Source organism: Pipistrellus hanaki (assembly GCF_964339955.1).
Source record: "Pipistrellus hanaki genome assembly, chromosome: 1".
Taxonomy (NCBI): Eukaryota; Metazoa; Chordata; class Mammalia; order Chiroptera; family Vespertilionidae; genus Pipistrellus; species Pipistrellus hanaki.
In genome coordinates this window covers 187660678-187673542 of record NC_140503.1, presented here as the reverse complement: position 1 = coordinate 187673542, position 12865 = coordinate 187660678, and the positions used below count along the sequence as shown (strand labels likewise).

General features: G+C 42.1%; 1 protein-coding gene across 5 annotated transcripts in view; it reads left to right on the top strand.

Annotated features, from left to right (window-relative positions):
* Positions 1-1032: 1032 nt before the first annotated feature.
* NSUN7 (NOP2/Sun RNA methyltransferase family member 7) overlaps positions 1033-12865 on the top strand; it is a 38374-nt gene continuing 26541 nt past the window's right edge. For 4 of the 5 annotated variants that reach the window (XM_084900818.1, XM_084900817.1, XM_084900819.1 and 1 more), the window contains exons 1-6: positions 1033-1363; positions 4574-4632; positions 5017-5147; positions 6684-6836; positions 7162-7345; positions 9504-9711. In XM_084900818.1, coding sequence (XP_084756944.1) covers positions 1051-1363; positions 4574-4632; positions 5017-5147; positions 6684-6836; positions 7162-7345; positions 9504-9711 — 1048 coding nt within the window. In that variant the 5' untranslated portion in view covers positions 1033-1050. The remainder of the gene's footprint in view (positions 1364-4573; positions 4633-5016; positions 5148-6683; positions 6837-7161; positions 7346-9503; positions 9712-12865) is intronic. The other variant, XM_084900820.1, reaches the window with a different exon arrangement.

Below are 12865 nucleotides of genomic sequence, written 5' to 3'. Positions count from 1 at the left end.
TCTCTTTCCCCCTCCCCCCCCCCCACTTTCATCAGTAGTTCTACACCCACCTGTTTGCATTCCCTGGGAACTCCGCTCATACCGGGTATTGTCAGCGACCCAAAACTCTGGCTTTCCAGGAGACCCCAGGGGACATGCCGGGAAAGAGGCGCCACTTGCAATCCCGGAGAAGCCAGGGACCCCCCAGGTCCGCGCTAGGGGGTCGTTCACTTCCGGGTGGGCGGGGCTGGCACAGGTGTCCCGAGAGGCTGCCGGGGCCAAATCCCGCGGGAACTGCCCTCGGGTGCTGTCCGGCGCCCCGCCCCCAAACCCCCACGCCCTCTCCCTCCCCCCCCTTCTCGGTTGCCATGGAGACCAGGTTCCTAAGCGGAAGAGCTCCCGGAGGCGGAGGATGCGCACTGGCGGCGCGTGCCTGAGCCCGCGAGGTCCATCGGCTCGCGTTCCACCGGCTCAGCCGCCACGGCCCCGCGACGAGAGACCGCGCGTGGCCGGCGAGGCGCTGCGGCGCGTCCTCCTCCGCGAAGGCCCAGCGAGGCGAGCGCCGAGGCCCCGGCCCCTGCCCCTGCCCCTGCCCCGCCGGCGGGAGAGGCTGCTTTGGAGCCAAACGGCCCTCGCTGGCCTCCGTCGCCCCCCGTCGCCCCGGGCGCGCCGCGTCCGCGTCCCCGGGCCCGGGAAACGCCCGCCCTGGGGGGTAAAGGAAGGGGCCGGGAGGTAGAGGCGGCTCCTCTGGGGGCTGTGTCCCCCCCAAGCCGGCCTGTGTCCCTCCAAACCGCCTGTCTCTTGGGAGGCGACTCCCCAGCTGCCTCCTCCATCCCTCTCCGCCTTTGGGCGTGTGATTTCTTCGGGCACAGGATGCTCCGATCGGCCGTAAACGTCCCCCTCGGTCTCCGAGGCCACAGCCGAGTGGGCGGCACCCGGCGTGGCCCGGCGGAGAGAGGGACTGGCTGAGATCCCCTTTCTGTTCCCACAGACGATGCTGAAGGCGCAGGGGGAAAACACATTTCCCGGGACACCTGAGTGGTAATCGACGGCGGCAGCCCGGGGGCAGGCATGCTGGAGCCCGGCGAGCTGCAGCTCCCCGGCGGCGGCATCCCCGAGGGGCTCTCGCAGCTCGCCCGCCTGGCCCTGGAGGGCGACGAAGCCTCCGGCGAGCAGGACGCGAGCGGGGCCCCCGACAAGACTGGCTACCCGGACCCCGTGTACTTGATGGCGGCGAACATCTTCCAGGGCATCCGGATCGAAACGACCCCCGAGAAGCTCCTGATAAAGTACGGGAGCGAGCCCCTGCGGCCTGCGGCCGGCGAGCCCGAGGATGAGTCCCTCCAGCATCTGGCCTATGAGCTGGCCTTCAGCACCCTCAAGTGTGAGTAGCGCCCAGCCCCGAGGACCAGTCAGCGCGAGAAAGCGATGAGGACTCATACCACATGTTGTTTCTGTGCATGTGGATGTCTTCAGCCGGTGATGGCAAATGTCAAGGAATGAGGAGAGTTCCAGTAAAACGCGCTTTTTTCAGGCCAGAACTGTGTGTGTGTGTGTGTGTGTGTGTGTGTGTGTGTGTGTTTTCAGTGTAGATTTTGTCTAGCATGGTGCCTTAGATGTAAATGCAGTCATTAAATTGAACAAGGAGCCAAAACCAGTTTGGCTCAGTGGATAGAGCCTCGGACTGAAGGGCCCCAGGTTCAATTCCGGTCAAGGGCATGTACCTTGGTTGCGGGCACATCCACAGGGGGGATGTGCAGGAGGCAGCTGATCGATGACTCTCATCGATGTTTCTAGCTCTCTATCCCTCTCCCTTCCTCTCTGTAAAAAAAAATCGATAAAATATATTAAAAAATAATAAGTTGAATAAGGAAACCTTCCCCTTAGCAGGAAGAACAGGGATCCATGGAAGCATGCATTTATAGTATCCCTCCTTGGGTATTTCCACTCTCTGTGTTTACATCTCAAAAATATAAATAAAACTCTCAAGAATATAAATAAAAACCCAGTAAGAGGATCGGGGAGAGGAACAGGGATGGAATAAGAAGAAAAAGTGCAATCTATTAAAAAATGAATGTAAAAACTAAACCCCAATTAAGAGGACCCCATTTAGCATTAATAGCTTTGATTTGGGGAGGTTATACATTCATTCCACCAAACTTGTGCAGAATTCTGCTTGCTAATCTCCTTGTAGGCGTGAGATGCCAATGTTTCACATTTCCTCTGTGGCGGTTAATTATTAACTTCTGAGTGTGGGGAGCAGATCCCAGAACAGAACCAAATATTGTTATGTTACTAGGAGAGCAAGAAGTCAGAGGGCTTGGAGACATTTGTTTTTGTACTAGCCCATAAACTTTAATTTAAATACTACAGTGACTTATAATGTAATATAAACTGCAAAGTTTATGTTGGCTTGTAAACTGACTGAATATAGTTACAAAAAGAAGTTCTGGAAATATGTGGAGTATTAGCATGATTGGAGTGATAAGCACATAGCTTCCTAAAGAGATCTTGAAAGAGCAACTACTCATTCGCCTATCTGTTTTTAGTATTAATACTTAACTGGGCCTCCTTGTACATAGGCAGTTAACATTTTAACTGCCATTAATTTCTCTTTTTAAAATATGTTTTGGTTGCCCTAGCTGGCTCAGTGGATAGAGCATCAGACTGTGGACTGAAGGGTCCCGGGTTCGATTCCAGCCAAGAGCACATTTCTGGGTTGCAGGCTCAATCCCCAGTAGGGGATGTGCAGGAGGCAGCTGGTCAATGATTCTCTCTCATCATTGATGTTTCTATCTCTCCCTCTCCCTTCCTCTCTGAAATCAATAAAGAAATATATTTGGAAGAAAAAAAAGATGTTACTGGAGCCCTAGCCAGTGTGGGTCAGTTACTTGGGCATTGTCCTATGCACCTAGAGATTGCTGGTTCATTCCCCATTGCTGGCTTGATTCCCATCTGGGCTGGAGGCTGGATCCCCGGTAAGGGGCAGCTGATCAGGATTCTTTCTCTCCCTCTGCCTCTCCAAAGTCAATAAAAATATATTTTAAGAAAATGTTTTTGTTGATTTTAGAGAGAGAGAGGAAGGGAGAGAAACACCATTTGGCTGCCTCCCGCACACCCCCTACTAGAATAATGTTCCATTAATTTCTTAGATATGATTCCGGTCAGGAGCATGTACCTTGGTTGTGGGCATATCCCCAGTAGGGGGTGTGCAAGAGGCAGCTGATCGATGATTCTCTCTCATCAATGTTTCTAACTCTCTGTCCCTCTCTCTTCCTCTCTGTAAAAAAAAAAAAAAAAAAAAAATCAATAAAATATATATTAAAAAAAACAAACAAAAAAACCCCTTATAGCCGGCACCGGTTTGGCTCAGTGGATAGAGCGTTGGCCTGCGGACTGAAAGGTCCCGGGTTCAATTCCGGTCAAGGGCATGTGCCTTGGTTGCGGGCACATCCTCAGTAGGGGGTGTGCAGGAGGCAGCTGATCGATGATTCTCTCTCATCGATGTTTCTAACTCTCTATCCTTCTCTCTTCCTCTCTGAGAAAAATCAATAAAATATATTTTTAAAAAAACAAAAACCCTTATAATTGCTTAATGTATGCTTTGAGAACACCTTCTGAATCCCTTGCTCACTTTCTTCCCTTTCTGGCCCCCTAATATTGTTACATTTCGTGGTGTCCCACAGCTCCTTTAAGCTCACCTCCTGTTTTTTAATTATTTCTTTCTTTCTGGTTCTCTGATTGAGTGATTTTTTTTTCTACCTTGTCTTCTAATTCACTGATCAGATCCTTGGTTTCCCCTAATCTGCTGTGTATTCCTTCCACTGTGCTATTAGTGCTGTCATTCTTCATAGTTACTATATCTGTTCTCATGCCATCTTTGCCATCATTATTTTGAACTCTTATGTCTGATAAATTTCTTATCTCCATTTTATTTAGCTCTTCTTCTGGAGAATTCTCTTGTTCTTTCATTTGGAGCTTGTTTGTTTTGACTCCCGTTTTGGCTGCCTATTTGAGTTTGCCTCTTAATCTCTAGTGCAGGACAGTGTCAGATGCTGTTTCTGACTGACTCTGTATACCCTGTGTGGAGCTCGCCGCAATCTACAGCTTGTGGCTCTCTCTGCTGTGCCTGGGTGCCTTTGGAAAGGACCAAGATGTGCACTAACAGTGACAAGGATATTAGAAGTTAGAGACCACCCCTCATGAACATAAACATATAACAAAAATCCTAAATGGAGTATTAGCAAATTGAATCCAGCAACACATAGCAAAATAGGACATTATGAATGAGGTCTTTAATGTTTTTCAAAGGACATAAATTAAAGGTTGGTATTTCTTCATTACTACTTTGACTATTCAAATAATGTACCTTTGACTGTGATTCCATATGGTGCCTGGGTCATTAGGGTTCAAATTCGTAACAGTTGCAATTATTTCATCATGTCATTGTAATTTAAGTCTTTATCAAGAATTGAGGAATATTTTAGATATGAAAGTAAATGTATTTCATGACATTGTCTAAAGTGTATTTTGATTCCAGTTTTTGTTTTCAGCTTTGGTATATTCAGTAACAGACATTTACCTTGTCTTGCAGATCAAGGTATTTTGGAAACTATATTAATAGATAGCAGCATCTTCCCAAGTACTACAATAGTAAGTAGATGCCTTTTATATAGATAGTTAGCTGTCTCCCGATTGTTATTTCAAAAGTACTAAAAAGCCTTCAGGTTTAAGTCATAACTAGTTTTCTAAATGCTGACACCTCTTTAAAGTATATTCTTAACTCTCTTTATTTCTAATGCTTCTAATACTGACCCTAATCATTTTGATGAACATGTCAAAAATTGTCTTCTTTTAAAGATCTATTTTGTACTGGGCTCTTTTTCCCCCTATTTTGAGGTCTTTTTTTCTTAATCCAGCCAGACGCTGTAAATATAGTCATATTCCTGCACTGTTATGAAAAATAATGGAACAAAAAGTAAATATCTATTAGATATTGTTTATATTCTTTTCTTTGTGTGTATTTCCCCTTGGTAGCCAGATCATTTGAGCAGTTTAATTATTGTGATGCTGTATGATTTCCAAGATAGAAAATTTCAAGCTCGTCTCTTTACTGATAACCAACAGTGCATAGTGGAAGTTCAAGAAGTAGAGAACCTTCTTAACAGGTAACTGTAAAAGTAAAAAGGATCCTATATAATAAAGATACAATATGCAAATGGTTATTATGTTGTGAAGTTTAATGATTGACTATGTAACCACTGGATCAGCAGGAGGGGGGTGGAGAGCTACAAGCAGGTGGTGGAGAGCTACAGGAGGGGGCAGGGCAGCAAGCTATGAAGTAGGGACAGGGGTGGAGGGAGCTACAGGAGGGTGGGGCAGCAGGCAAAGAGCTACAGGAGGGGGCAGGGCAGCAAGCTATTGAGAGGGCTTAAGGGGAGGCGAAGTGGGGGTAGCTACAGGAGGGTGGGGCAACAGTCAGTGAGCTACTGGCGAGTTACTGGCACACGAATTTGTGTGCAGGGCTACTAGTGTTTTATATGGACTCAGTATTTTCATTGGCAAAATTCTATACAGTATAATGTGTAAGACATGTTAAATTTTATAGAGAAAAAATATAACAGTTCACAAATTTCTTATATTTCTTTTTTAAAAAATGTGAGGTTTTTTCTTTTCTTTTAATTTCAGAGAGGAAGGGAAAGAGAAGAGAGATAGAAACATCAATGTTGAGAGAGAATCATTGATTGGTGACCTCCTGCACAGTCCCCATTGGGGACTGAGCCTGTAACCCGGGCATGTGCCCTTGACTGGAATCGAACCCGGGACACTTCAGTCTGCAGGCTAACACTCTATCCACTGAACCAAACCAGCTAGGTTATCCTTAAGGTTTATTATTCAATTAGATTCCTACTGTGAAAATGATATGAATATGGGTCAAAAGAAAGTTCTGTATTCTCATTTATTAAAAATTAGAGCTATGACATCAAGAAAAATGATTGGGTCTTCATGGTCATGCTAACTAATTCTTTTTCTTTTGTTGTTTGGAACTTTGAGGCATGGGATAATCAGAACTAGGAAGGGCTTGATACAGATTCATGCAAGTTCCTTAATCTTACCAAGACTACCTTGGCCTGGTAGCTCAGTTGGTTAGAGCGTCATCCTCAAATACTATACTATTGTGAATTTGCTTCCAGGTCAAGGTACATACAAGAACCAACCAATCAATGCATAAATAAGGGGAACAACAAAATCATTGTCTCTGTCTTTCACCCCCTTTCCTCCCTCTATCTCTCTCTCAAAAAAGAAAGAAAGAAAGAAAAGAATGACTACACTGTTGCTGACTTAAGGTCACAGAGTCATTAAGTGACAGAATCTGACTTTAACTTCAGGTTTGTCTGACACTAGATCCTACACCTCTCTCACTATATTAAACTTGTCTTGAAAGTAGCACTTGATATAAGTATCTGAGCAGATGTACAGTTAGTTAACTAAACAGGGACAGCAAAAACTGAAAAGAGGAAGCAGGATTAGTGGGTTTCTATTTTCAAATATGGCCATTTTTTACATTAGACTACAAAAATTTGAAATAGAATTACTGAAGGATTTGTTAAAATTTGAAATCTAATTTGTTAATGTTTCCAGTGGAAAATTGATAGACTTGTCTTCAATGCAGTAATCACCAAGAATGGATTTTCTATCTCTAGTTTTAAGACAAAATTGGCTGCGGCATTGGCAAGATATCGAATCAAACATGATGCCCTTTCCATTTACCACATTCTTCCAGAAACAGTTAGGGACCAGGAGCGAAGGGCCTCCACTTTGCCACTTTATGCTTGGATAAATGCTTTAAAAATTAGGTAAGAGTTTTAATCAGATTCTTTATTCATATTTCAAAATAATGTGATAAGAAATATTACCTTTTAAATGGGTGGGGTCACATCTGGGGGAGTAATTGGAGAATCATAGTTTAATTCAGAATCTTATCACCAAACTACCAAAGATAAAAATGTAAATAGGTTAACTTTTCTGTCTGTATCTTTTAACTTATTGTTGCCTAAAATTGTAAGTTCCATTAAGTGTAATAAATGGAGTGGTATTTTTTTTGTAGGAAAAGATGCTAGTGTTAAACACATTTTTATTGTAATATTTTTGTAGTTACAACCTAATGTCGTATATTTACAGACCTGAAGACGTTTATCATAGTTTGAAGAAAAGAGGCTACACTAAGGTCAATACTGTATTGCATATTGATGGAAAAGTCTTTGCTGTGGACCAACATTGCTATGATGTCTTAATTTTTCCATCTCATCTTAAAAGTGATCTTCTTAATATCGATCTCTTCAAAGATCATAAACTCATATTTCAGGTAAATTAACACTTATATTCATTGTGACTCTCTCAATCCTACTTATCCAAAGAATATCTCCACTTAAAAATAAAACCTGCTCTAGCCGATTTGGCTCAGTGAATAAGAGCATCAGCCTCAGGGACTGAAGGGTCCTGGGTTCAATCCTGGTCAAGGGCATGTACCTTGGTTGCAGGCTCAATCCCCAGGCCCAGGCGGGGCACATGTGGGAGGCAAGCAATCTCCCTCACATCATTGTTTTTCTCTCTCTCTGTCTCTCCCGCTCCCTTCCTTCCACTCTCTCTAAGAATCAATAGAAAAATATCTTCAGATGAGGATTATCAACAACAAAAAAAATAAATAAAATCTAAAAACATATTTTTCTAGATTATCAGGGAGGTTTCTGATTTTCACCTTGAATAAAATCAATACCTCTATAATCAGTGTTCCTATTATACTTTGGCATCTTTGTCCTATGTGAAGTTGTAAAGGACATATTCCTAGACTCCTTAGGTGGGTAGACCTGTATTGCTGGCAACTATATTTTTCTCTCCCAAGGGAAGATTCAAGGGAAGGTACAATGATTCCTTTTTTTCCTTACATTTCTGTGGAAGATGCTAGAGCCATCCTGCATTTGAAAATGCAATGTGTGATACTTTCCCATTATCTGTTTAATATAGTCTTATAGCTTTGATTTGTAAGAGGTGTGTAATGTCTATCAATGTAGGAAGAAAATGAGACATAATGAGGTTTCCACATAAAATAAAAAGTAGAATATCTAAAATATAAGTTAAATTAATTTTTATGTCCTTAGATTCCAATTCTTAGCTCAGATTCACTTAGCCTTCTAAGGTTTATCTCTTTACTGGACCCATATTCTTGGGCAGAATCTTTTGGCCTTATATTAGAGTGACACCCTACTGAGCATTGAGATCAACTGCAGGATCCCAGTCTGTATAGCTCCCTTTTATATGCTTATCAGCCATTTTTAAAAAAATATATATTTTATTGATTTTGTACAGAGAGGAAGGGAGAGAGATAGAGAGTTAGAAACATTGATGAGAGAGAGTCATCAATCAGCTGCCTCCTGCACACCCCCTACTGGGGATATGCCTGCAACCAAGGTACATGCCCTTGACCGGAATCGAATCTGGGACCCTTCAGTCCCCAAGCCGACTCTCTATCCATTGAGCCAAACCAGTTTCGGCTCAGCCATTTTTTAAGCTCTATGAACCAGCAGCAATTTAAATTACATTGTAATAGGGAAGAAAGAATGGCAATATCCCTGGCCAGAAAGCTCAGTTGGTTTAGCATTGTCCTGATTCTCCAAGGTTGCTGGTTTGATCCCTTCTCAGAGAGCATACAAGAATTAACCAATAAATGCATAAATAAGTGGAACAGCAAATTAATGTTTCTTTCTAGTTCTTCTTTCCTCTTTCTCTTTCTCTCTCTCTCTCTCTCTCTCTCTCTCTCTCTCCATATATATATATATATATATATATATATATATATATATATATTTTTTTTTTTTTTTTTAATTATTATTATTATATTTTATTTTAAAGGGAGAATGGCAGTAGTAGATGATTGGGTTTTCTTAAATGAATAGGAATGGGCAGGACATCACTAATCTATTAACCACATTTTGGGGACTTTGGCATTGCATTATATACCTCTTACAAATCAAGTTAAATGATAACAGTCATAATTTAAACTAAACAAAGGTCTTTGTTTTAAATCAGATTATATCAGTTATTTTTGTTAACTTTATATATATATATATATATATATATATATATATATATATATATATTAAAATATATTTTATTGATATTTTACAGAGAGGAAGGGAGAGAGATAGAGAGCCAGAAATGTCGATGAGAGAGAAACATTGACCAGCTGCCTCTTGCACACCCCCTACCGGGGATGTGCCCGCAACCAATGTACATGCCCCTGACCGGAATCGAACCTGGGACCCTTCAGTCCGCAGACCGACGCTCTACCACTGAGCCAAACTGGCTTCGGCTTAACTTTATATTTTAATGTATAAGATATTTTAAGATAAAATGGGTTAGGTGTCTCTTCAAGATTCCTACCAACTACTTTCTTTTACCAAAAAGAAGTCAGTTCATGTTTCTAGTTAAATTCTTTGAAATTCTAATCATACCATATCTTGCAGGACAAATCTCGAAGTCTTGCTGTCCATTCTGTAAAGGCTTTATTAAATGTGGATGATGATATCTTAATGGTCAATACAGGTTCATGGTACACAGTTGCCCATATGTCAAACTTAATAAGTAAAAACTCAAAAATATTTGTGTGTGGAGTACAAGCACAAGCTAAGCATCCTGACCTGAAGAAACTTTTCACAAAAATGGGATGTAAAAGTAAGTACCAATATTCATTTGTTTGATAATATTCTACCAGATTTAGAGCCCTGGCCAGTGGCTCAGTTGGTTGGAGCATTGTCCTGAAATACTAATGTTGCAGGTTGGTCCCAGGTCAGGCCATATACAAGAGGAACCAATGAATGCACAGATATGTAGAACAACAATTTTGATCTTTCTCTCTCCCCCTTCTCTGTCTCTCTCTCTCTTTTCCTCCCTCTCTCTCTCTCTCTCTCAATAAAAAGTTATAAAAAGGTTTAGAAATATTAAAAATGTTTGAATTTGTTATTTTTAATGTAAAAAACTTCATGTGAACTATACTCTTAAAATCCTCACTAAGTCATGCTATATCAGTCTGTTTTTATTGCTTAATATTGGTTAAACAACTATAGTTTTTGAAAAAGCATTTTTATTGATTTTTAGAAAAAGAAAAAAGGGAGAGAAAGAAAGATCTATGTTAGGGTGACACATCCGTTGGCTACCTTCTGCCCAGAGATTGAGCCTGCCACCCAGGCATGTGCCCTGATTGGGATCGAACCAGCAACCTTTCAGTGCATAGAACAATGCCCAACCAAAATAACTACACCAGCCACGACTAAATAACTACAGTTTAAATTAATGGGTATATTGGTACTTTGGTATATTGCTTGACATTTAGCCACTATTTAATTTTAGGTTCAAACAATAAGTAGTCAAAGAGAGTGGTAGAAATGATTGATGATCCTTTAATAAATAAGAACACAATCATAGGAGTGCTTAAGGGACAAAAATATTATCTAGAAGATAAGTCCCTTAGGCTTTTTATTTTTAAAAAGGTTTTCATTGGATCATGCTAGGACTGAAAATAACATTTATTATAGGCCCAGTGAGGCTGAAATCTTTTGACAGATTCACAGGGTAAGGGAGAGAAAAAGTACAATTCAGGGCTTGACCTAAAAAAGATAGACTGGTAAATAATCAGCATTTCATTTGGAGCACAAAATAAGTATATCCTCGATAGTAATTAGTTCTCCCATGAATTGAAGCCCAAATATCAATCATCTCAATTAGCAGTTGGATTAAGGTGATGTGGGATTGCTAGTGCTCAGATGTCTACCAGAAGTGAAAGTAAATTCTCCCTGGAAGAAAATAACATAATCCTAGGTTTCATATTATCTCTTAAATTTTTTCAAATGCAATGTCTGACACTAAATTATAAAACACAACCCACTAGACAAACAAAAAGAAAAGCTATCCTACCTAATAATAATATGCAAATTAACAATCACTTCACTACACCCACAAGCCACGACCACCAGCCAATCAGACTGAGTATGCAAATTAACCCAACAAAGATGGTTAATTTGCATAGGGAGGGAGAAGTAAAGACTGAAGACTGCATAGAAGGAAGAGGGAGGGAAAGTGGAAAGCAAGGTGGCTGCTGCTGCTGGAGGGAAAGCACTGGGAGCGATGGTGGGGCAGGGCTGGTGGGGCAGGGCGAGGTGCGTAGCAGTGGTGCGTGAGGCCCCAGGGACGGTGGCAGCAGGAGTGGCAGGTTGGGGTACACAGTGGTGGCGGTGGCAGGTTGTGTGTGTGTGTGTGTATGTGTGTGTGAGGGGGGGAGGGGTGAGGCCGCAGCAGTGGTAGCAGTGTTTGCGGCTGCGGAGATGGTGACGGTGGTGGCTGCGGGCGTGGTGGGGCAGGTGGAACGGGTGGGGCTGCCCATCGCAGCGGGGGTTGGGGGGGAAAGGGAGAGGTGGCCGTGGCGGGAAGGAAGCCCGCTGGAAGTCTTGCAGGAATATTCCTGCAACAGGTCCCTAGTAGCTGTAATAAAAAGAAAAAAACTATTGTAATAGAAGCAATCCCACAGAGGGTCCAATACTAGAGATATCAGATGTGGACTTCATAATAACTATGATTAATATTCTGATGAGACTAAATGCCAAATTGTAGAATTTTAGCAGAGAACTGAAAACAATAATTTTAAAAAGCGAAAAGAAGCCCTAATCCAGTGGTCCGCAAACCCATTAGTCAACAGAGTCAAATATCAACAGTACAATGATTGACATTTATTTTGAGAGCCAGATTTTTAAAATATATATTTTATTGATTTTACACAGAGAGGAATTGAGAGGGACAGAGAGTTAGAAACATCCATGAGAGAGAAACATCGACCAGCTGCCTCCTGCACACCCCACACTGGGGATGTGCCCGCAACCAAGGTACATGCCCTTGACCGGAATCGAACCTGGGACCTTTCAGTCCGCAAGCCGACGCTCTATCCTCTGAGCCAAACTGGTCCCGGCGAGAGCCAGATTTTTTAAACTTAAACTTCTTTTAATGCCACTTTTTCAAAATAGTCTTGCCCAGGCCGTGGTATTTGGTGGAAGAGCCACACTCAAGGGGCCACAGAGCCGCATGTGGCTCATGAGCCACAGTTTGCCAACCACAGCCCTAACTGGTTTTGCTCAGTGGATAGAGAGCCTCGGCCTGTGGCCTGAAGTCCCAGGTTTGATTCCGGTCAAGGGCATGTATCTTGGTTGCTGGATGGATCCCCAGTAGGGGGTGTGCAGGAGGCAGCTGATAGATGTTTCTCATCGATGTTTCTAACTCTCTATCCCTCTCCCTTCCTCTCTGTAAAAAATTAATAAAATATATATATATTTTAAAAAATGAAAAGAAGCCCAACTGGTGTGGTTCAATGGTTGAGTGCATTGACCTATGCACCAAGAGGTCACAGGTTTGATTCCCGGTCATGGTATATGCTTGGCTTGCAGGCTTGATCCCCAGTAGAGGTGTATAGGAGGCAGCACATCGATGTTGATGTTTCTCTTTCATCAGTGTTTTTCTCTCTCCTTCTCTCTCTAAAATCAATAAAAACATATTTTAAAAAATTAAGTCAAAAGAAAATTCTAGAACTGAAAAATACAACATGTGAAATTAAGATATTAATAGATTTAGTAGATAAGACAGAGCTAAAGAAAGAATAAGTGAGCTGATAAGTCTGAAGAAAATACTCCAACTAAAGCATGGGAAGACAAAAGTGTGAATAATATGGAAGATATCACAAAATACACATGAGACTCGGATCCAGTGATTGCATGTATGTTGTGATTGGGGACCCAGGAAAAGAGAAGAGGAATTGGGAAGAAATAATATTCAAAATTCAGTCTGG